Raw genomic sequence first — 24,158 nt, forward strand, 5'->3', positions numbered from 1 at the left:
AGAGGCTTTAGCAAGGCGCGCATATCTGCACAAAAGCGGTTTCCTTTTATTTTTGTCCCATAGCAACTGCATCGTATACTTTGGTGCACACTGCTCAGTGTGCAGATGAGAATATAAGAATTTTTTTTATAGGTTGATTGTTGCGCGTGTTCTGCGGCTTCCTGTCGTCTCTCCTCGCGGTGGCTCATGCGCACACCGACACTGTCACGGAAACACAGCGCTCCAAGCTGGTGCGGGTTTCGTTGCGGTTGGTGGCGTTCAAGCGCGCCACTTTTGTTTTTCTATCTTCAAGTGTATACGTTTTCTTTCGCTCATTTGTGGCGATAGCAGGAGGAGGCGCTTACGCTCGACACACGATGTGTAATGACGCGTTTCTTGCATCACCGTGATTACTTCGCACGAGGGCAGAGGCGCGTTTTTCTTGGCCCCCCCCCCCCCCGAAAAAAAGTTGTTCCCACTCTGCCTCGCCCTCTCCCAACAACTGCATGAGCCCACGGATAAAAAAAAACGAAGAGGAGGCGCGTGGGCCGTCGATCAAGCTTAGCAGACCACTCCTTTTACAAGCGGATGGTTGTGTGCTGTGGTGGTGGAGGGGCATCCGAAGCGAAAGAAATAGAAATGAGGCGTTGGCCCCACTTCCACCCCTGCATTACGCTTTTTGCTGTTCTCTACGGCTGACGTCAGCGCGTAGTGCACGTTGACATGATCGTCCGCCCCCCCCCCCACCCTTGCCGGCTTCCGTTGCTGTTTACTTGCTACTTTGCCCGGAAGACACTCAACCAAGAAGTCGGGAAAAACGTGAAAATGCGCGCGCTCGGTGGAAGACTTTTAGAGGCGCTACGCTTCACGGCACTCGTCGCGGCACGTGCGCACGTATTTGATCGACGCATAGAGAGAGAGAGAGAGAGAAACAGCTCACCGATGTATGCTTCAGCCGCTTTTTGCACCCCCGAGCCGGTGCGCACATTTTGGTGGGTCTCTTTCCGTCAATGTTTTCTTCCCTTGTCTGTGTTTGTGTGTGTTGGGACCTCGCCACTTCCTTCCTCGTCGCCTCCGTTTTCTTTTGTCTTGTCGCTCTTTCGCTCAACCCCGTCCTGCGGTGCTTCTCGCCGTTTTCACGTGTGGGGTTTTACTGCGCACCCTCCATCGGCCCTCACACCCCGTCCATTTCGCCTCCTCTATACAAAACAGCTGCACAAACCAGTGCGCATCTTAGGCAACACCACGCGTGTACCTGCCAGCGGGAAGCCACGTTCGTCCCTCACACTTCCGCACATCCCCACAACTGCCTTTCGTCGCCTTTTCTTCCCAAAAGGCGATGAGCGCGCTTGAGCTCTCCCGGGTGAGCGTCCTCAGTGGCCGTTCGGGGGCTTTTGACGATGCGCCGCAGCAGTTTGTCGCGAAGGCTCCTGCGGCAGCGACGGTGGCGCCCTTGGTCTCGACCTTGTCGTCTCGACTCACCAAAAAGTTCGACGGGGATGACTGGAAGGACCTTGTCGCGTCTGTTCCTTCGTTGCTCTATCAGACATTTGTCTGCGAGGCGAGCATGGCGCTGGCGGTGCCTCAGGAGGCCATCACAGACGTCCAGTTTCGCCTTGGCAGCCTCTACGTGACCTTCCACGTCACCCACGATGAAGACATCAGCCAAGAGGAGATGGCCCACCGAATTGAAGAGTACCCGTTCCGTGAGATGTGGCGCCTTTACAACCAGCGCGACGGCGCCCCGGACGGCTTGGATGCTGCCCTGCAGCGCCTCAAGGATCTCGAGATGGAGCTCAAGGATAAAAATCGCGAGTTGGATAAGGAGCGCGGTGACAAGGAGCAGAAGGTGAACGAACTCAAGAAGCAGCTGCAGGCCCTTCAAGAGGAGCTCGCCGGCCCCGTGGCTGAGCGCGAGCAGAGCCTGCTTCAGCAGCTGGGTAAAGAGCAGGGTGCTCGCAAAAAGGCGGAAACCCAGCTCAAGGTCGTTGATGACGAGAGAAAGAAGTTGCTGGAGGCCGTGAAGCAGGAGAAGCTGCGCACGGAGAAGAGCGCGCAGCGCCACAACGACCTCATCGCTGCTATCATCCAGGAAAACAAGAAGGAAAAGGAGGCGAAGGAACGTGAGCACAATGAGCAGATGGAGGTAAAAGACTACATTATTGAGAACCTCAAGTCTCAGCTGCGCACCCGCACGAACGGCAGCGCGTCTCCGCGCAATAGCATTATCGACTTTGATCAGACCGAGGAGTTCAACAGGCTGATGGAGCGCATGGAGGACATGGCAGCAGTGCTACAACGCACGCAGGAGTCGGAGAACCAGGCTCGCGCGCAGATCCAGCGGCTGTCTGATCTGCTCAAGGAGTCGGAAGAGGCGCGCCAGGCGGAGTCGGTGTCGTACGACAACAACGTGGCTGCTCTCACTCAGCAGATCCACTCGTACCGCGACACAAAGATTGCTGAGGACCACGAACGCCGTGCTAAAGAAGACCGCCAGCGCGGACGTGGATCGGTGAGCGAGGCTTTGAAGGAGAACGCGACGATCGTGCGTCAGTACACCACCAGCCTTGAGAACCTCATCGTCTCCCTGCAGGATCGCCTGCACGCTATCAGCGAGGAGTACAACAACTACTTGACAGAGGCGGAAGCGGGCGTTTCGCATGAGCGTCAGATTCTTGCTGAACAAGACGAGGATAGCAAGAAGACCCGCCAGACCTTCCGCTCCAGCTCGATTGCGCTGCAGAAGATCTACTGGGGCTCTCGCGAGCCGGAGGCGCAGGAGATCATCCAGAACCTTGACGCCGCCGCCTCCAACGCCGAGAAGTCGAGTGCGGCGGTGCGCGTGGTGATTGCGATGCTGGATTCGAAGGCGCGAGCTTTTGGTGATCATCGGAATTGGATGGAGCAACAGCAGAGGATGATGCGCGAGCTCTTAACCTCGCTGCGTGACCTGAACCAGCGAGCCTTTGACCGGCAGCGCGCACTGATGGACGAGAGGGTGTCCAAGGCGTAGTCCTTGTTCTCTTGTCTGCTTCCCGCCTCCTTTTTCTTGCTATCGAATGCACGTTCACTTCACTCTTCCCTGCGTGTGTGTGTGTGTGTGTGTGTGTGTGCGTGACCATGAGGACGGTGACGGCAGGCCAAGGATGAAAAAGGAAATTTAGGAGACTTACGCACACACGCAGACACATATATAACAGCAACAACGAGAATAGTTAGCTGCTGTCGCTGTGTGTGTGTGTGTGTGTGTGTGTGTGTGTGTGTGTGTGTGCGTGTGCGGTCGTCTCCTTTTCTGATTCGTCGTCTTCTCTCTTCGCTGCTGTATGCCGATGACGACCCATGCGAGCTTGTTCCTTTTCAACCCCCCCCTCCCCACAGGCCGCTCCAACCTTCCCCCTTACATTGTTTTCTTGTCTTCTTTACAGTTTTCTTCGTTTGTGGTTCTTTTCTTTTTTTTTTTTTGAGTTTGGCCCCGGCGTGGCTCACCAGGCTGCTGCACCTCTCCCCCATGCTGTTGTTGTTTGTGTTTCAGTGTGTGTGTGTGTGTCCACAACAGCATCAAAACACGTCGAAAAGGAAGAAAAAAGCGGTCGAAACGACGAGACGAACAGCCCGCCGCTGCCGCTGCTTTTGAGTTAGTTCTGCCCAACTTTCTGTTGGGAGATGCGTGTGTGTGTGTTGCGTCACAAGCGCATGTGTGCTTCGGCTCTTGCTTGTCTTCCTGCTTTCGACCTTTTGTGAAAAGCACGGCGGCGGCGGTGTGTGTGTGTGTGTGGGCGTGGGAGGGGTTGGGCAAGGACCATGTGCACGGGCACATGTCGTCTGTATCTAATTACTCAGCCGCGGGCTCTCGGTTCTTTTGCCTTTTTCTTCGTTTTTTTCTTATCTGTCACTGCCTACACATAGAGAGTCCACACGCACACACCCACGCACACATGTGCCGGCGGGCGACTTAGTGTAGGCGCAGCGACCCGAGAACGAGAGAGAGGGGTAGTAGATGGGCTGAAGTCAAAGCGTCGCGGGCACATAAGCTGGAAGGAATGAAGCGCGTGAGCAATGAAACTCTACCGCCACGATCACTACAAAAAGAGCGCTGCGCTCATGGGCACGAGAGGCCCGGGGAGGGGGCAAGTCTGGAATCGAGGGAGACAGTAGAGGAGGAGGTACTGCCGCACCTCCTCCTTCCCTGAGGCACGCACACGCGACCTTTTTTTTGCCTCTGCTTTATCCCGTCGTCTCTACACAAGGAACCAGAAGAGAGGAGTAACGCGTTTTCATTTTATCCCCTCCTCTCTGCTCGGCACTGACCTACTTCTCCTTGCCTGTTTGTCTTCTTTACATCGTAGAGTATAACATTTCTGTTTGCGCCTCCACCCCCTTTTCCCCCCGAAATACGTGCACACACACACACACACACACACACATATACGCACCTACTTTTAAGCATACTGGGGCTCTTATCCCTGCGTGCTCGCCAGGGCAAAAAGTGCGAAGAAAATGGACGGATGGGGGGAGGGGGGGGAGGGCTGAAAGAGAGAGTGGGGGTTTCAAGTCACCGCTGGCCGCGACACCTGACATGAAGAAGTGGTATGTGTGTGTGTGTTTGCGTTGGCGGTAACCTTCAAATGTGAGTTAGCATGCCTTCTCTTCCCCTTTTTCATCTCTTTCTTGATTGCCCCTTTCCTCTTTGAGCTGGACTTTGGGTGAGGCGAGAGACTCTTCAGGTGATCATCATCACGGCTAGACGGAAGCGACGTGGAAAATGGCATCTGCTCTTCCCTGCCTCTTCTCTTCTCCCCCATTTCGTCTTATGTGGGTCATGTCCCGCCGCATTTGTTGTCAGGCGGTTTCTCTGGTTTTTATGTTTTTTTTTTTTCTTCTTCACCGGTTGCTTCCCTGACTCAATGCATGCGTTGCCGATGCTATGTGTGCAACCGCTCCTTCGTGTTTGTTCATTCGTTTGGTTTGGTGTTCTGCGTTCTCAAGTGCCACGTGTGACACAAGCATTCGCCTGCGTCTGTCTCTGTCTGAGTCGCGTTGCGCGCCGGTATTCTTGTTGCGTTGGCGGTGGTGGTGGACTCCCACTTCTCATTCAATAGCGAACTCGTTTTCCTTCGTGTTGTTTTCCCCTTTTTTTCTTCGTGTTCTGCTTTGCTCTTCTCCGCTCGCACATGGTGGAAAACACGAAAGCAACACGAACCCGTCCCCCCAGAAAACAAAAGAATACAGCACCGCGCGCGCACACATGGACTAACTTCTTTTCCTTGTTGTTGTCGTCTTGCCTTCACTGATTTTGCACGTCTTTTTCCCTCTGTTTCTTGTTTAGCCTCTTTTCCAACTAGGGAGGTGGAAACAATCGCGAAGAAAAGGGGCAAACACACACACTCACACGCAGCAGGATGCACCGAGAAGGAGCGAAAACAATACAACAAAAATATTTGGCCCACAAACGCACGAATGCCTAGACCGCCGTCACACCTTTGCCTTTGTGTTTGGTGTCTCTAGAGTGTAGGAGAAGATGTTGCAGATGCGTATGCGTGTGTGTGTGTTTGAGGGGGGGGGATGATGTGGAGGCGCTGGTGGTCGTCTTTTTTTTTGAGTTGTTTCTTCTCATTCACTCGTGAGTTGACTGTTGGTGTCATCATCTTTTGCTTTGGCGTGCTTGCGAAAGGGCGGACAAGCTGCTGCGGCGTACGCGGGGCAGCCCTTCGCTGCCTCGAAAACATAAACAAAACAACATCATGGGACTGAAGAGCGAACACGACGACAAGAAGTACCCACTCTTGTGTGTAGGGGTATCAAGCGGACGATAAACTGGTCGAGCAACGCGACTCGTCCAATCGTGAGAGGAAGGCGCTGGGGGATTGAAGGAGATGGAAAGGTCACTCGGGAGTTGATGATTCTGTTTTGCTCGTTGCTTGCGTGCACATCCTTCCTGTTCCCCCATGCTCGCCCCTTTTATCTCACCAGGTACTGGGGCTTCTCTCTTCCACGCGTGTTGTACCGTGCGTCCTTCTTGCTTGCCGTGCGTAGTGCACCGCACCTTTCAGGCGTCTCTGACGACTGCCGTCTATGCGCATCCCTGCTCTGCTTGTCCTCGTCCATTTCTGTACCTGCTTGCGGGCCCCCACCGCTTTGGTGGTCTTCTGCATTCTTCACAAACCTGCACGACCGGTTGGTCGGTGTGTCCCATACACGTGTCTCACCTCCTCTACGTGTCCTCCCTTTCTGTTCGATCCGTCTTTATCATCACGCACATACGCGCCCTGTCCCCCCTATTCGTGGAAGATTTTCACAAAAAGAATTAGCCTTCCTTCTCATCTGCGTTTCGACACGGTTTCGTCTCTCGCATCGCATACAACTCGCCTTACTCTGCCCTGCATTTTCCTTTTTTTACCCTCGCAACAGGAAAACCCGCTAAGCAGCAATGCCTCCACGTCCGTCCCGTGATGAGTACCGCCGCGTCCGCGAGGGCCGCGAGAACCGCGACCGCCCCGAGGGTGCTGAGAACGAGGTGCGTGTGACTGCTACCCATGGCCAGCACAGCTACATCTCGTACGTCATCGCCGTGCTGAACGGTGAGGACGGCAAGACGCGCAACGACACGGTAAAGATCAGCGGTATGGGCGGCGCCATCTACAACGCCGTCAACATCGCCGAAATCGTGAAGCGCCGCATTGCTGGCCTGCACCAGATCACTGAGCTGGGCTCTGAGCTGGTCCGCGACGAGTACGAGCCGATCGACCGCACACAGAACCCCGAGAACGTCGTGGTGGAGCGCAAGGTGTCCACAATCCTCATCACGTTGTCCCGTAACTGTTTGGACAAGTCCAACCCTGGTTACCAGGAGCCGATCGCGGATAGCGAGGTGACGGAGCAGGAGAGGCGCGACCCCAATATGAGCCGTCGTGGCGGTCGTGGTGGCATCCGCGGTGGTCGTGGTGGCAGCCGTGGTGGTCGTGGTGGCAGCCGTGGTGGTCGTGGCGGAAGCCGTGGTGGCCGCGGGGTAGCGGCCATCGATCGCCGCGATGACCGCGAGAACTAGAAGCGCTGGGAAAGTAAATAGCGGGAATCGAGGGGGAGGGGCTGGCTATTTGCCAGCGCGCACCTGGGTGGCGCGTGAGTGTCCCTGCCAGCTTTAGGGCCGTCCGTGCCTGCCTTCGTCACATTCCTGCCCTTGCAGCTGCACCATCTTTGTGTGTGGGGGGTTTTCATGGTATGAGCCCTCCGATGGGTGATGCTGTGGGCGGACATTACACAAAAAGAAAAGCCATACCAAACAAGAAATCAAACAAGACGTGCGACTGAAACGTGAGATAGACGACAGGGTGTATTAGCGCGCTTGTTTTGCGCGGTTTCCTTTTTTTTTTTTCACACACATACCGTAGTTGTACCACTCCCCTTCGTACCTCACCCACTTTGCCTTTCTTTGTTTTTTGGGTTTACTGGTGTTGGTGGCATGGCGCCGCGGTGCTCCGGCTCGCGGTGTGGTGATCGCAGCAGCGCCTAGCTGGTTCTACTTGTATCTATTTCGCTTCCGTATCAATGTGTGCCTTGGCGTGTGCAGGCGCAAGTCACCCGAAACGAGGCGAAATTAGTGCGGAATCCAAGATGACGGAAAGAAAAAGGAGGGGTGATGCCGCGCGGGGGTTTACGGCGTGAGCGCGAGCGACAAGAGAGAAAAAAAAACGAGAGGATGAGGCAGAGGAGGAGGTGGGGGAGGGGGCCGAAGGAACAAGGGGGAAAAGGCCGCTTGCTTTCCCCCTGCCTCTGCCCCCCCGTCCCCCTCCCCTGCTTCTCCGACTTCGCCATCATTGCGCGTGTTTTGTTCTCCCTCTCCTGCGCATATCTGTCGCTTCTTTTGATGTGTTTTGTTGCGGCTTGGCTCTTTGTTTTCGTTCTTTCGTGGCGTTTTGACGATTTTTTTTCCTTTTCGAATTTTTTTTTTGTGATGTTGAGGGGCATGGGTGACGACCCTCTTCGTGTAGTGGTTCGACTGTTTCTCTCCACAGTCGCGGTGCAGTTCGTTTTTCTTTCTGTAGTATGCACAACTGCGTATGCGGAGCCAGGTGAGGGCCTCACACTTTCAGAATCAAGCACATACACACACGCACACACCATGAGCAACGTGGCGTCGTTCACCCTATACCCTCTTTTCTATTCTCTTTTCCTTTCCTGTGTTTGGTTGTTTCTTCTCTCTGTCCCTTTTCGCTTCTCTCCTCTCTCTCGTCAGATAGCAGTGAAGAAAACACACACACACACACACACACACACAGAGAAAATGAAAAAAGAGGAAAAAGCTGTACGTGTATCTTTTCAAAGTCCCTGAAACCCTTGTGCGACCCCGCCATAGTAACCAAAGCAAACATGAAGAAGAAAACAAAAATGAGGGCAGACCAACCTCCCTTTTCTCTCCTCTCTTCTCCTCTCTTCTTCTTGTTCCGTCGGTGTCTCCTTGCCATGTTTGCTTTGCCATTTTGAAGTGATGTTCCCTCCACGTTTTTTCGTTGCTACGCGTGTCCTTCGCTCTCTCTCTCTCTGCCTTTTCGGTGAACCACAAGGAAAAAAAAATGCCTGCGAAAGAGACGCGAGATGGGCAAGCAAGCGGCAGACAGAGGAAAGGACTACGGAACATTTTTTTTCGTTTACTGGGTAGGCGAGAAGGGCGAAAAGAAGACGAAGAAGGGAGGTACTTCGTTCTCGATTCTGGAGAGGGCATTCAATAGAGGCTGGCAAAACAGAGGAGAGAGAGCGAAGGGCGAGAAGAGGAAGGGAGAAAACGGATGTCTTCTGACAAAGCCCCCGAAAACCCCCAAATACAAAGAACAACAACAGCAAAAAAGAGGAGAATCGACCTCTCTCCCATCACTCGTGAACGGACATGGACGTAAATTTACACAATCGCTCTTCCACCATCAGCCCCCTCCCCTTCCCTCCCCCATCCATCGACCACTTACTTAAGAGTGATACTAGCAAAGAACAAAGAACTTCTCTGCCCCGCCCCCTTTTTTATTTTTGTTTTCCTGACGCCATCCGTACAGACGGCATTGTGTTTTGCTCTCTTTCTCTCCGCCCTGGTTAATGAAGAACTTTTTTCCCCTCTTTTCTTTTTCTTCTCTCTCCCCGTTCCTTTAGGTTTCCTTTCCTCTGAACTATTACGAGCTACCACCACCAGCACCAGCACCAGCACCACTATTACCTCTCTTTAATTTGACTCGTCTCTCTCCATCGGCCCATCTCTTGCCATTCTCTTCGTTTCTTCTTTTCGTTTTTTGTTTGTTGTTCTCTCGGGCGTGTGCCGTAAGCTTGTTCATCGTCTGCTCCGTAAAGTTTGTCCGCATGTCTCACGCAGCATGTGAAGGCGACGAGGTACTACTGTGAGAAGACAGCGGGCCGTCGCGCCCTCCATAACAAAAAACAAACAAAAGAAAATCAGACATAAAACAAGAGATGCGAAGAAGACGAAGAGGAAAAAGAAAACGCAAGAAAAAGAAAAAAAGAGGAAAAGAAGGCGAAGAAAGAAAAGAACAAAAACAGATGCACCCACCCAGCCACCCAGCCACCCAACCATCCACAAACACACACACACACACACACACACACGCACACATCCCACACAGGCACATACAAGCGCGCGCCCTATTTTGTTTGATGCTCTTTTTTACAAAGAAAAAACACCATCTCACACATGCAGAGAAAAGCAAACAAAAAAAACAAGCAGACCAAGAGTACACGTGGAAGAGGGGGAGGGGTAGACGACGCGCGCGAAAGAAAACAAAAAAGTCGCATCAAGGAAAATAATATATGATGGACGCGTGCGTGCGTGTGTGTGTTTCTGTCTCTTCCTCCCTTCGCCGTTTGTTAGCTCGACTGAGTTTCCCTTTTCCCCCCTTTCTCTCTCGATCTTTCTTCTTTCTTGTATTGTACAAGGGAGGTGTAGGATGGATGATACGGCACACATGTACAGCGGTGAGAGTGGCATTGGCTGAAGCTGCTCAGGAGCACGAGGAAAGAATCCGGCTCTCTTCTCTATTTGCATCTCCTTTACTCCGCGTCCCGTTTACGTTCAAGACCCAAACTCGCATTATCATTTTTCGCTCACTTCCACGGCTTGTCCTTTACGCCTTGTTTCTCACTGTGTTCGTCGGTGTGTTCGGTGCCTCCCTCTGTTTTTTTTTTTTTCGTTTCGGTTTTTCTCTGCCTACCGTGTCCACTGCTGGTGCTGCCTCTTTTTCTTGTTACTTAGCTTCTCCATCATCCCCATTCACGCTTTCGTTTCTCTTCACTGACGCAAGTACACAACGTGTGCTTTTCATCGCTAAGAAGAGAGCGAGGGAGAACCGTGACGGCTGGGTATGGGCGGTAGGAGAGGGCAAGCGTGACGCAGGCACCAAGAGAACGAAAGAGGAAAAGAAAACAACGAAAGCAGAGGGCATTGCTAGGGCTCTTGAACACCTTGGCAAACCTGAACGCATTGTCTCCTCTGCTGCCGCAACGACAAGAAGACACACAAACCCTCGAACAAATTTTTTCGCCTTTTTCCCCGTTTGTCAGACTTCAAGTGCGATTGACGACGACGACGACCAAACAACAGGAAGGAATGAGGAAAAGACAGGGAATGTACGAATTTTTTGTTTGCTGTAGGGAAATGATCGAACCATACACGAAAGAAGAAACGGCGATAAAAAAAGAGAGAAGCTCCTCCCCTCCCCTCCGCTCTCCCACGAAAAAAAAAGAAACAGGTAAATGCCATATACCGAAAAAAATGGAGAGGGAAGAAGAATATGGTGCACGGAAGACAACAAAATCACGTCAACCCATCTTCTTCCCTTCCTTCCTGTTCACCAGGAGAAGAAAGCGAAACACGAAAAACACACACCCACACAAACACACATGCGCAGACAGATCCTCAAGCTCGACGTTTTTCGATCAAGGGAAGTGCGTTGTGCATGAGCGGCTTTCACAGTGACAATTACAAGGAGGAAAGAAGATGAGGCTCACGATGGTAAGAGAACAACTGCAAGCACAAAAGGGCCGCTGCACAATTGAAAAAAAAAGAAGGAGGAGGATTGGGGGGGGGGGAGAGGTTTCTCCCCCCCTCCCCTCCCCCCCCCCATCCGCACAGAGAGAAGTCCGGTGCCCGGTGAAGCGAAAGCACAGAAAAAAAAAGAGGGATGTCACATGCTCCTTTTTCTTTTTTCCCCCTTTTCGCGCTTTTACTTTGTGTTTATGTTTTTTTTTTTTTTGCTCTCTTGTGCGTTGCTCCTCTTTTCGGCTGCTGCTACCAGTGTGATTGTATTTTTTTTTTCTTTCCACTTTTGTTTCGCTTTCGTTATCTTTCTTTTTTTTTTGTGTGTGTGTGTTCGGGTGATGCAGCTGTGTTGTCGTCTCTGTTGGAACTGCTGTTGTGTGCGCACGTGCTTTTTTTCCGTCCTACTGTCTGAATCCATCCCCCCTCCCCGATGCAACGCCCTCTCCCCTCCTCGTGTCGTCAATATTATGGTTCCTTGTTTGCTCTTGTGTGTTTTTTTTCTCTTCGCTCTCTTTTCTTTCTTTGTGCTAAATCGCTCACTAAAAAAAAATGACGTGAAGCTCTGTGTGTTCGGTCGCAGGCTTTTGTGGCTACGAGGACATCGAGGACATGCATTTTTGCCGCAGACGGACTTGTCGCCTGCGGTGTGTTACCTGGAGTGAGACGACGAACGAGAGACGCATCGCCCGACGGCGATGACCCTCTCTACCTTCTTCCGCACGCCGCACATGGTAGCGTTGCTACTGAGGAAGAGGGGGAGGGGGTAGGCGCTGCCTTCTGCCGCACATCTTTCCTTTTCCGCCACGGCAGGCACTTCTGCGGTTTGACGGAACGCGAAATGTGAGGCGTTGGCAACCACAACGACACGGTGCCGAGCGGGCATGCACCTTCCCTCTATCTCAACCACAAGTGCGGGCGGTGCAGAAGAGAGACTACACACACACCATCCCTACATTCTCCACTGGTCTCTTTCCTTGTCTCTCACTTTCTGGTTACTCCAACCGATTTTCGCGGCTGATGCCCTATGATGTCTCTTTCTTCTGCACACCGTTATTACCTACTTTGTGCCCCTCTTGTAGCGTGCCTCAGAAGAACGCGCGGTGCACAGGTACAGAGGGAACGTGTTCGTGTAAGAGGGGTCGTCACAGAGTACTCTCCTACCGGCTGTGGCGACTTCGTGTTCTAGGAGACTTTCACCCACCCACGCGCTGACAAAAGGAAGGACTTCACGACCATCGTTGGCGCTGCCGTCTCCACCGCCTAGTGTAGCCCATATCGCCTTCTCTTCACATGCTCTCCCCTTTTTACATACCCGCATACATCTCTCGGAACGCATATTATACGTTATCGTGGTTCGCCTCTCGCATGTGTCACGCTTTATTTGCGATACACACACACACACACACATATATATATATATATATACACATATATGTGTATGTAGATGTATGTGCATTGGGGCTTTTTGGTGTGTCTTTCTTCATCTGTTGTTGAAGCTGCATTTTAGTGGTCCCACACCCTTTCTGCCGGAGATTCCTTCTCCCCTCTCCCCTCTTCCCTCTCCTCTTGTCGCCATCAAGACGAGAGCAGGCAGGTAAAAGGAGGGTGCCGCATCTCCTTGTCTTGTTTCTCTTGTTACCGGTGGTGTGTGCATCGTGTTCGCTCACGACGCTTTGTCACCCCGCGGGGCGTCATGTTGTCATGTATTTTTTTGCTGAATGAGCATGGCGAGGTGATGGTGGAGCTGCAATTTAGTGAGCAAATCCCGCGCTCAATGTTGGAGGGATTCTGGGCGACCTATATGGCGCCGTCGAAGGGAGGCCGCGAGGCGCCCGCTGCCATCGTCGCCTACGGCGGCACCGTGTTCTCGCACATCCACCGCAACAACGTGTTTCTCGTCGGTACACACCCTTCAGACGACACGGCGCTAGTGGTGATTGAGCAGCTCTGTCTCGTGGCCCGCGTTCTCACAACATACCTGAGCGAGGTGACGGAGAACACCATTCGAGAAAACTTCTCTACCGTCTATCAGCTACTACAGGAGATGTTTGACTACGGCTACCCCCTCACCACTGAGCTCTGCTCACTGGAGGAGCTGGTGCCGCGGCCGACGCTCGAGAACCGCGTGCGCACTATACTGGACACGCCGCTCGTGAGCAAGGTGATGCCGGTCGGCAGCCGCACTGCCATTGGGGTTGGCAGCCGGCAAGCATCCAGCTTCTTCGGTGGTGTACCATGGCGGGACCCGGAGACGCGTCACAACACGAATGAAATACTCTTTGACGTGGTGGAGTCGCTGGACTACGTCCTGGACAGCGAGGGCCGCTGCGTCAGGGCTGCTGTGCAGGGGAGCATCGAGGTGAATTGCCGGCTGAGCGGCATGCCTGACGTGGTGCTGCGCCTGCGCGATGTCGACACCGTGGTGGACGACGTGGCCTTTCATCGATGCGTCCGCCTGGACCGCTATGAGCACGATCGCACGCTCTGCTTCATTCCCCCCGACGGCAAGTTCACGTTGATGAAGTACACCTGCAAGTCTTCCCTGCTGATGCCGCTTCCACCGTTCTACGTGACCCCGCAGGTCACTTTCAACGCTACGGGTGGTCGCTTCCATTGCATGGCAGGCATCCGCGGTGGCGGAGCGGGCTTCTCCTCCGTGGCGGAGAAGGACAAGGATGTGCAGCGGCTCTCTGTGCGCCTCCTGCTGCCGCCAAACACGTCATCGCTCACAGTGACGAACTGTTCGAGCGGCACGACCGTTTTCGACCGCTCCAAGGCGACGCTCACGTGGAGCGTGGGCAACTTGACGCATTCCGCAACGCCGTCCCTCGGTGGTGAGTTCTTATTAGAGCCGGAAGGTGGTGACAGCAGTGGCGAGCGGGGGCATGACAACGCGGCGCCATCGAGGTCGGCGCGGGCAACAGCCCGTGCGGCCGGAGTCGGAAACGCCACCATGGCCGCCGTGTCGTTCCAGCTGCCGAACCGAATCATGAGTAGCCTTCGCGTGGATTCGGTTCAGGTTTTGAATGAAATCGGCAAGCCGTACAAGGGGCTGAAGTACCTAACGCAGTCTGGCAGCTACTTCATCCGAGGCGCCTGATGCACATGCAAGGCCCAACGCATCCCTCCAAGCGTGTGCAGGGCATGCGTGTGCGTCCGCGCATCATCCTCTGTTTGGCGTAGCCTCCTCCTCCTCTCCTACCAAAGTTGCATCAGCTTACTCCCTTCGCTTGCGCGTGCGCTTGTGTACTCCACATAAGCTCCCTGTTTCCTACGCTCTCCTCTCACACACAATACACACGCTTGTACCGGCTCATACATAACCACGCCAGAAACAAGGCAACAACAAACGAGGACAACCGTATGAAGAGTGTGGCTGCTGTGACTCAGCCGCGTCCTTCACCTTTCCCCTTGTTTGAGTTTTGCTCGTTTTCGCGTCTCGTCGGTTACCGAGTGCCACGAGGAGGCGTTGCTGGACCTCCGATGATCACATCCAACGTGGAGCGTAGACCCTGCCAAAAAACGACAGTGGGGGCCCTCCACACTAATCTACTATGCCCTGTGGATGCCGCGGTCGAAGGGCGCGCGCACAGGACACAGAAGGCGACTCAGCCCTGTTTTCGAGCGCTGCTGCGGTCGATGCATCCACACTGCAAGCCCCCGCATCTCTGGTTGAGAACACGCCAGCTGCGCCCACCGTTCGCCGCATGCCCACTGCCCTGCTCTTCCTCGACAGAGGACCGCATCGCCTACCTACCTCCTACCCCCTCCGCGCCTCGCTGCTGCCCCTTCACTTTTCGTTTCGCCTCCTTTCGGTGGTGTTGCTGTGTCCACACCAGCGGTACCACATTGGGTCTTCTGGCCCCGTTCGACTCGCATACACACGAACATATCCCACGCTCCATCACGCGCCCCCAGCTCTCTTTCGCCCGCTAGCGGATTGCTCTCTATCGTTGCTGATCCGCCAGCTCTGCCCCTCCTCCTTTTTCCGCACATATCCTCGCACATCGCCTCTGCTTTTCCGCCACGAAGCCCTGGTGCCGCTGCACAGGCACATTTCTATACCCCCCTCTCAGCTCGAGAAGCGAGAACTGCGAAGCCCAAGAGCAGACACAAAAATGTCTGCCGAGGAGTTTGAGCGCTATACAAAGTCGGTCTCCGACCTGCGGTCAAACCTGTCGATCCCGCAGAAGATCGAGATGTACGGCCTGTGGTGTGTGGCGACGCGGGGAAAGTGCACGCTGAAACAGCCGTCCCGCGCCAATATGGTAGAGTACGGCAAATGGGCTGCGTGGAAGAAGTACGAGCCCCTTGGCCAGCAGAAGGCCCGCGAACTCTTTATTGAGAAGGCAAAGACTATCGTAGCCAAATACCCATCGAAGTTGTGATGGCATGACCACAGCGGAGAAACGCGTGGCGTGCGACCAATGAATGGTCCTCTCCTCCCCTTCTTTTCTTCTTCCCTCTCTTTGCCTGCAGTCAGTGGCATGTTTAACTGCAAAGGTCTAACATCCACACACCTCCATCGAAGCACGGAGACTGCTGCTGCGATGGCGAATGGCGGCTCAGCGCTTCCTTGGAGAACGCAGACAGTCGCTAGGAGTGCTTCTGTCTGAACGGGACGTGTGGCGGTGGCGCGGCTTTGGTGAGTACGTTCCATTCTGCAGCCCCCTTTCTCTTCATTTATTTTTACGTTTTTACCGTGTGCCGGCCCCACGGCAGCCCTGCTGAGGTTAACCCTTCGATCCCTCCGGATCGTGCTTTTTGTTTTCCGCTTCACGACCATGAGCGTATTCTTTGGAGAACTCTCCGGCTGCCTGCTTTTGCCATTCCGGTGAGTTTCTATGTCTCTTGTCAGAGTGCCGCGAGACCTTAGAGCGCAGTCGTGCTTCGCTTGGTGGTTGGGCTTATAGGTTTTGCCAGTGACCGATGTTATTCGCATTCTTTGCGCTCGCCATCGCCCTTTTTTTTCTTGTTCGCTCAAAGGCGCAGTGCCTGCTGCATGCACAGCGCGGCATCCACACACTCATGCACGAGCATAGGTGTGCCCAACGGGCGGCACCTTCGCGTTGCCGACACCCCCTCGATCTGCGACGGACTCGCTCCCGGTGGGTATTAGCGAGGCCCGCGAAGAAGAGGAGCCCCCAATGCTATTGGCGACCATTACCAAAACCCCACTAGGGCTGTTCCTGCATTGCTTTCTGTCTCATTTCTTCGCGTGAGCCTCACTTCCGATACTTCTGTGCGTATGCGGAGTGGCGCCCGCACGGCTGTGTTCTCGTTGAATGCCGTCGCAGCGGTCGTGAAGCCCTACAGCAGCTGTAGCACAGGAAGAGGCTGCAGCAAAAGGAGGCGGCACGCCCGTTCCCTTCCGTGGCATGGGCAAGAAAGAGGGGCTATTGGAAAGAAGTCAAGATGCCAGAAAAAAAGTGGATGCGAAGCGTTGTCAGCTGCTACGCCACACGGATCCTTCGCTTGGAAGGGGGCGCGCAGCTCTGCAGCAATTCACCGCCACTATTCGTTTATTTGGTGTTATTGCTCGTTTGAATTTCGTTGCTCGTCTGTGTGCTTGTACGGCTCCTTCTTCGCATCTTCTTTGTTTTGTGTTTTCACGCACCGGCCCCCATTCCTCTCCCTTCGTCGCAGAACGCAGCTTACAGGGACAGGTAGAGGAGACGGAAGGGCACATGCGCACAGAGGAAAACAGAGAGAAAACGAAATAGTATACCCCGCTTTAGCCACCGCAGGGATGCGAACGCAAAGACACAGGGGGTGAGGAGGTGTGTGTGTGTGTATATCGGGGAAAAGGAAGTGGACAAGGAAAAAGGGGGAGGATATATCGATTATCTGAGGCGCTTGTCTTGCTCTCTTTAAGGCTGCATATTAAAGAAGTCCACCGCGGATAGTGCCGGCCTCCGCCGTGCGTGATGTCTCCGTGCCCAGCGCCCACTGTGTATGGGGAGGAGCCAACCAGCTCGCAGGCCCGCCCTCGGGTACGGCCGGCGGGAGGGGGGACCCTTGGTGTCGGCAGGACTGGCGTGGGGCTGGCGCTGTGCCGAAGAGACTTGCGGGCATGGTGATACTCGTGCGAAGCCGCTACGAGCGGTGTCGACGGTTCAGCGAATATACGCATCCACTCACTGCTTTGTTTTATATTGTGCGTGAGCTGCGATGTGGTGATGGTGGGCCCGGTTTCGTGGCGAAGCTTCGATCCAGGTCTGCATTCTGCAAGAGACGCATTTCGCCCCGGCAGGCCTGCGGGGCGTTTGATCTGCCGGGTTTGCAGGACTCCGGCGCAGCACGAAAAAAAGCGGTACGGCGGTGGCGTCTCCGTGCTCACGCCGAAGGACACATGCACAGGTGCGGGCTCTACTACTCCATGTGAAGAGTCACCACACCGTCTTTACGGGATGCGGCGGCTTTAGGCGACTGAGGGAGAGAGGCATGACATGCAGGCAGAGCACGCAGGGTGTCAGAGGGCCCTGACCCGCGGCTGGCCAGCTTCCTCCCTGAGGTCGTCTGGCATGCGCCTAAACCGCCCCCTGCTGCCCGCACGACGGACGCTCACCGCCTCTGCCCTCCAGCACGACCCTGAAGGCGGCTCCTCCTGGACCAAGGCATGCTGTGCACTCGGGTCGGTGCGGCGCCCATCGCGCAGCAGTTGTGCGAGTGTGTGTGTGTGGGGGGGGAAGGGGGTAGACAGACCACGTTAGGCGCATGGCCCGATGCAGCGGGCGGCGCTTCGTCCTCGACGACGCGGATGCGACAGCCGCGCAACCGTGGCGTGTGGGCTTTGGGTGCATATGTGTTGACGCGCTCGCTTTGTTTGGCGCAGGGAGGGCACGGTAAAAGAAAGCAAAAAGAAGAAGCGTATTATAAGGCTCACGAGCAGAGAAAGGGGTGTCCACGTGGAGGGCGGGTGGCGTCTCTGCTCTCATCACTAGACGGCCCCGTGAGGAACACGGAGGACTTTCTCTGAGGGCACCGTATGCCCTCGCTTATGAACGCAACCGAAAAAAAAGTGGGGAGAGGTTTCTACTCTCTTCCGTTTTCTGTGCTGCTTTCCGGTATGGCACGCATATACATATATATGCATTTAGTGTATTTGATTGTTTCTTCCACTCTCGTTCTCTTGTCGATGCACATTTCGCGTCTCACCCCTACTTACCCACGCTTTTTTCGTTTGTGTGTTTTGTGTCGGGTTTCGTTCTCTTTTTCCGCTTGCCCACGCTGCTGACGCGTGCCTTTTCATGTGCGCCTGTTCCCATTGTCTAACTCTGGTGAACGCCGTCATAGTCGCACGCCAACACAAACACACACACACACACACACACACACATACACACAAAACCAGCCGCAACTGCCATTACCCTAGCGATTGCTCGTTCAAGTAAGCAAGAGCAAGCGAGAGAGATCGTCTGCAGCGGCACAGAAATTGTGCATCTGCAGACCCGATTCGCCACTGCCCCGCACCGGCACATACGGACGATCATATGCAGACACAAAGAGGACAAATATCTTGCTTGGGGTGATTGTATTTTTTGTTTTGTTTTGCTTTCTGTCGAATATAGTCATTGCCTATCTCTCCGTTGTTTCGTGTTTGAGGGAGCTTGTTTTTTCTTTTGCATTCTTTTTTCTCTTGTCTCCTCCCTCTTCCCCCGCTCTCGCGGCGCAGCGCGCGCCCTCGCTCTGGCCTATCCACGCGCGGGAACGGATAGTCGTACTTCGCGGACTCTTTTCTCGTAGCTGTTCGCATTGGCGGAACTTCTTCCGGACATATTTCTGGGAGTGCAGACAAGACAACTTCGAAGACACTACGCGCACACGATAAGCGCTAGCCCTTTGTTCCCCTTGCTTTTAGGACGACGCTGCCTTTGATACAGAGTGCCCAATGGCGGAGGGTCCCATTCGTACTGCGGAGGCTCGCGACCTCACCCGAGTGGAGCGCGTCGGCGCACATTCCCACATTCGCGGCCTCGGCCTCGATGACACGCTCGAGGCGCGCGTTTCGAGTCAGGGCATGGTGGGTCAAATGGAGGCTCGGCGTGCGGCGGGCGTGGTGGTGCAGATGGTGAAGAAGGGAAAGATCGCCGGCCGGTGTGTGTTGTTGGCTGGCGGGCCGGGCTCTGGTAAGACGGCCATTGCGATGGCCATGGCGCAGGCGCTTGGACCCGAGACACCCTTCACCATGATTGCTGGTAGCGAGATCTTTTCCCTTGAGATGTCCAAGACGGAGGCGCTGACGCAGGCGTTTCGTCGTAGCATTGGCGTGCACATCAAGGAGGAGACGGAGATGATCGAGGGCGAGGTGGTGGAGGTGACCATTGATCGCCCGTCTACGAATCCCGCCGAGGCCCATCAGCGCACCGGGCAACTGGTGCTCAAGACTTCCGACATGGAGTCGACCTTCGACCTGGGGCAGAAGATGATCGAGAGCTTGCAGAAGGAAAAGGTCCAAGTAGGCGACGTCATCACGATTGACAAGGCCACCGGCCGCATCAGCAAACTGGGCCGCAGCTTTGTGCATAGCAAGGACTTTGACGCCATGTCCGCCAACACGCGCTTCGTGCAGACACCGGAGGGCGAGCTGTCGAAGCGGAAGGAGGTGGTGCACACCGTGACGCTGCATGAGGTGGACGTGATCAACTCTCGCCAGCAGGGCTTCCTCGCTCTCTTTGCCGGTGACACCGGTGAGATCAAGCCCGAGGTGCGCGAGCAGATTGATCAGCGCGTCGCTGAATGGCGGGAGGAGGGTAAGGGCGAGATCGTTCCCGGTGTACTCTTTATTGACGAGGTCCACATGCTCGATATCGAGTGCTTCTCATGGCTGAACCGCGCGCTGGAAAGCCCATTAGCGCCGGTGGTGATCGTCGCGTCGAATCGTGGTATTTCGCGTATCCGCGGTACACAGTACAAGGCCCCACATGGCATCCCGATCGACCTGCTGGATCGAATGATGATTATCACCACAAACCCGTACTCGCAGGAGGAGCTCGGCAAGATTATTAACATTCGGTGCGAGGAGGAGGATGTGGAGCTGACAGAGGACGCCTTTGTCCTCCTGACGACACTTGGCCAGAAGACGTCGCTGCGCTACGTGCTGCAGCTCATTACGACGGCGAACATGGTGGCGCAGAAGCGGAAGTCGTCGACCGTGTCGGTGGACGACATCAAGAAGGTGTATCTTCTCTTCATCGACCTCCGCCGCAGCGTGGAGCTGCTGCAGGAGCACGAGAAGGACTTTCTGTTTGGCGAGGAGGACACGCACGTCGAGAACTCGACTCGCGTGCGCGTACGGGACGGTCAGGAAGATTGCGGCAACGAGGAGGAGACGGTGCGGTAAATCGCATGCGTGTTTGCGTGTACGTGTAGTAGTGCTTAACGAGAACAAGGCGGCGGCAGTAAAGGGGCTGCGGTGGAGTGGGGGGGGGCCTGGTCGAGATGACACCGACGACACACTTTTCGTTTCCGCGGCTCTGCTTGCTCTTTGTTCCGCTGGGAACGTTTCAAGTGTCCACATGGCACGCACGAGGGTTGCCTTTCCTCCCACCCTCTACCTTGTGCATGAAAAACGTGACGGTGCACATATATATGTACCTTGCTTGACTTGTCCTGCGTGCCTGTAACGACGCCACATAACACAGCGCACAGCCCAAGCGTAGCAGATGACTGGTAAGAGAGAGGGACGGCCATGATGGGCCTGAATTCTCGTGGCTTCTTGGGTGTGTGTGCGAGGAAGACGGGGAGGGGCGTGCGGGGGAAGTGCACGTTTCGCTCGATGTGCATTGAGGAAGACGGAGAGGTGAGGGAAGCGAAGTGGGAGAGGAAGAAGGGGGGGGGGCAGGTGCTGTCCTCAAGGAAGGGGATGCGCTAGCGCGCTCGTCATCTTTGTGTCGCGACTCCTTTTCTCTCTTTTCTTCTCCCTACCCTCTGCATATCCTCGTCTTGTGAAGGGGATCATTCACAAAGGAGCATGTTTCGGTACCGTATGTCTTGTACCCTACGCGCGCGCACTCCTCAGCCACGTGGGCTTACTCTCACTTTGGGGGAGGGGGAAGGGCATCCGCCTGCATGGATGTGTTTCTTGTCTATGCCGCTTCTTTTTCTCTTTTCAACGGTGTACGTTTGGCCGTGGTCTCACTTGCTCTCTCCCTTTTTTCCTCTTTGAGTTTCTGCGACGCCGCGCATTATTAATACATGCATGCATATATATATATATATATGTGTGTGTGTGTGTGTGTGTGCGCGCTTCGATGGCATATGTGTGCAGGCAGCCGCAGGCGCACCATCACGCCGACACGTGTCTGACAGCTGGCCAAAGCTCTGCGGGGCGTACCAGATCATCGCATCGGTGTTTCCATGGACGTGCTGCTCTGGTCGCCGCTACGGGATGACCTGGCGACGACGAGTTGCCGCCGTTGGCGCGTCGCGGCCACTCACATCGCCTGCGAGTCTTCGCCTTGTTAGCGCGGCTCCACCGTCGCCTTTGATGTCTGCGCGGCAGCATCAACTGCACAATGTTTGCGATGCCATCTACCGCAGCGGCACAGCGAGGGAGGCTCTTCGCCAGGCAGTACACGAGCCATCGCACGAGAGTGCCCTCCGCTTGCTTGAAGAGTTCGAGAAGGATCCCGGTGTGTGGCGCGACGAGGCGTGGTCCACCGCTTTCCTAACCGCCTCCTCGCACCTGTCAAGCCAGATGGACCTCTTGCTTGTCCGCTTCACGCAGTGGCACACAGTGCGTAAGGCGCCGACCAAGGTTGCAATGCACAAGCCATGGGACTGGTATCCTCAAGCACGTCTCATGCGCCGCCGCTTTATCTTCCACTACGGCCCCACGAACAGCGGCAAGACGCACGCCGCTTTAGAGGCACTGGTGCGGGCACGCAGCGGCGTCTACTGCGCCCCTCTCAAGGCGCTGGCGGCACAGGTATGGCACCGCGTGAAGGAACGCGTGCCGTGCGACCTGCTCATCGGCGACGAGCGCGTGTTTGGCGGAGCTGCGGAGCACGTCTCATGCACAGTGGAGATGACTCCGGTGGACTTGCCGGTGGACGTCGGGGTTGTGGACGAGATTCAGATGATAGCGGATCGCGACCGCGGGTGGGCCTGGACACGCGCCCTCCTTGGCCTGCCCGCGCGCGAGATTCACCTCTGCGGTGAGGCTCGGGCATTGCCGCTCATCCAGAATCTGCTCTACGCCACCCACGAGCGGAAGAACTTGTCAACAGTGGAGCACAAACGTCTCGTGCCGCTGGCGGTGTCTCCGAGCCTTCGCTCTAGGCTGCGGCCGGAGACAGTGGAGAACGGCGACTGCTTCGTCTGCTTCTCCAAGAAGCAAGTGCTGTCCCTGCGGGACAACCTAAACCGTCTTCCTGGCGTGAAAAGCTTCGCCATCTACGGCGCCATGCCATTCCAGGTGCGAGAGGCTGAGGCTGCACGCTTCAATCGTGGTGTTACCGACTACATCAACGCTTCCACCTCCTGCAGCGCCAACGCAAAAAACAACACAGCTGGCTGCAGTACCACGTCGCCGCCAGGCACCCGGCCTCGTGAGTCATCGCCGGAAACGGCGACGCCCACAAAGCACGTTCTCGTCTCTACCGACGCCATTGCCTACGGCCTCAACATGAACATTGAGCGCATGGTTTTCACGACACTGCGCAAGTTCGATGGCAAGGGCATGGTCGAGCTGCCTGCTGCGACTGTCCAGCAAATCGCAGGGCGCTCCGGCCGCTTCGGCCTCACTCGGCAGCACGCTGTGGGCCGCTGCACCGTGCTGCACGAGTCCGACATGGCAGCGTTTGGCGCCGCCATGTCTGCGCAGCCGGAGCCGCTTGCAAAGGCGGGGCTGCTGCCCACAGGCGACATTCTTCAGCTGTTTGCCGAGCTGGAGTCTGCCAAGTCGCGCAAGGCGAGTACGCCAACTTTGGATCTGAGTGGCGGATCATTTTTTGAGCTCATGTCGAGGTTTGCTGCCTCGTGCGCGGAGTCGCAGAACTTTTTCCCCTGTGACATCCATCGCTCTCTGCTGCGAGTGGCTGAGCTCCTTGAGCCGGTGCGCAACCTTTCCTTGACGGATCGCATTATGTTTTGTTATCTGCCGCTGAGCGACATGAGCGCTGCATCACTGCAGCTGATTGTAGCCTACGCCACCGATCACGCTGCAGGGAAGCCTGTGCCCTTGCGCTTCGACGTTTGGTGCACGGAGCTGATGCAGCGGGCGGAGCGAGAAGAAGCGTGCTGTGTGGGAGCCGCACCTCCGCACCAGAGGGAGCAGCAGCAGCAGCTCTCCCTGAGCGACCTGGCGACCGAGCTCGAGCGGTGCTTTCGACAGGCAGAGATGTACTGCTGGCTGTCCTGGCGTTTCGGCAAGACGTTTGTGGAGCGCGAGAGAGGCCTCGAGTTGAAGGCTTCCATCACTGCTGCTTTGACACGGCTGAACGGATCTGCTTGAGGTTAGGACTGGAGGCGCGCTATGCTCGCCTCTCCCTCGTCTTCGTCTTGGCAGGAAAGAGAAAGTGAGGCGGTGGGTGTGCGGGGTGCCCTGCCCCCACCGCTCCCCATGTGGCCGAGATGCGCAAGACAGAGGGAGGAGGCTCCCGTATTCTCTCCCGCGGCTCCCGTCTGGCTGTGAAACCTGCCTCTTATTCGCGCAGCCATCAGGGCTGCACAACACATCTTCTCTACTCACATGCGCGCGCGCCGCTTGCACGTACCCTCTCCCCCACAAAACACCAGCAACAACTCAGCAGCAGCAGCGGCAGCGAACAAGCAGCCAAAAAAAACGAGCAGACGAGCTCATGCAAATAAGACAGCGAACCGGCTGGTCAAAGGACGTGCCATCGGTGTACACCTTTCGTCTAAAGGACACCGGGCTTGGAGCGCCTGTAGCGGCACTCGCGGCCCACGCGTGCGTTTGCGTCCCCTGTGCAACTCCGTGGCATTATCGTCTCTGCTCCCTTAGGATGACCACGTCGCCGATAGAAGAATAGAGAAGGAGTGCGGACTAGATCCCATTCCGTGACAAATACAGATACACACGTGCACCGTCGGCGGCACTCTTCTACAGGTATCACCACTTCCTTTCTCTTTCTTCACCATTGGTCTCATTGCTCTTGTTCCTGGTCTCGGTTTGCGTTTTGCA

At 55.5% G+C, this 24,158-nt stretch overlaps 6 protein-coding genes across 6 annotated transcripts; all 6 read left to right on the plus strand.

The window, feature by feature from the left end:
- Positions 1–1,546: 1,546 nt before the first annotated feature.
- Positions 1,547–2,992, plus strand: LMJF_34_2570 (conserved hypothetical protein; the record flags this gene model as incomplete). Its single annotated transcript, XM_001686308.1, has 1 exon — positions 1,547–2,992. The coding sequence occupies one exon, from the start codon at positions 1,547–1,549 to the stop codon at positions 2,990–2,992; it is 1,446 nt and encodes a 481-aa protein (XP_001686360.1).
- A 3,414-nt stretch (positions 2,993–6,406) lies between these two features.
- LMJF_34_2580 (conserved hypothetical protein) lies at positions 6,407–7,024 on the plus strand (the record flags this gene model as incomplete). Its single annotated transcript, XM_001686309.1, has 1 exon — positions 6,407–7,024. The coding sequence occupies one exon, from the start codon at positions 6,407–6,409 to the stop codon at positions 7,022–7,024; it is 618 nt and encodes a 205-aa protein (XP_001686361.1).
- A 5,680-nt stretch (positions 7,025–12,704) lies between these two features.
- LMJF_34_2590 (putative adaptor complex subunit medium chain 3) lies at positions 12,705–14,111 on the plus strand (the record flags this gene model as incomplete). The annotated part of the gene is made up of 1 exon (XM_001686310.1): positions 12,705–14,111. The coding sequence occupies one exon, from the start codon at positions 12,705–12,707 to the stop codon at positions 14,109–14,111; it is 1,407 nt and encodes a 468-aa protein (XP_001686362.1).
- Positions 14,112–15,129: 1,018 nt separating this feature from the next.
- On the plus strand, positions 15,130–15,399 carry LMJF_34_2600 (putative acyl-CoA binding protein; the record flags this gene model as incomplete). The annotated part of the gene is made up of 1 exon (XM_001686311.1): positions 15,130–15,399. The coding sequence occupies one exon, from the start codon at positions 15,130–15,132 to the stop codon at positions 15,397–15,399; it is 270 nt and encodes an 89-aa protein (XP_001686363.1).
- Positions 15,400–18,902: 3,503 nt separating this feature from the next.
- On the plus strand, positions 18,903–20,354 carry LMJF_34_2610 (putative ATP-dependent DNA helicase; the record flags this gene model as incomplete). Its single annotated transcript, XM_001686312.1, has 1 exon — positions 18,903–20,354. One exon carries the CDS (start codon positions 18,903–18,905, stop codon positions 20,352–20,354), a length of 1,452 nt encoding a protein of 483 aa, XP_001686364.1.
- A 1,146-nt stretch (positions 20,355–21,500) lies between these two features.
- On the plus strand, positions 21,501–23,468 carry LMJF_34_2620 (putative RNA helicase; the record flags this gene model as incomplete). Its single annotated transcript, XM_001686313.1, has 1 exon — positions 21,501–23,468. One exon carries the CDS (start codon positions 21,501–21,503, stop codon positions 23,466–23,468), a length of 1,968 nt encoding a protein of 655 aa, XP_001686365.1.
- Between the last annotated feature and the right edge of the window lie 690 nt (positions 23,469–24,158).

The sequence above is a fragment of the Leishmania major genome, chromosome 34, assembly GCF_000002725.2.
Source record: "Leishmania major strain Friedlin complete genome, chromosome 34".
Classification (NCBI taxonomy): Eukaryota; Euglenozoa; class Kinetoplastea; order Trypanosomatida; family Trypanosomatidae; genus Leishmania; species Leishmania major.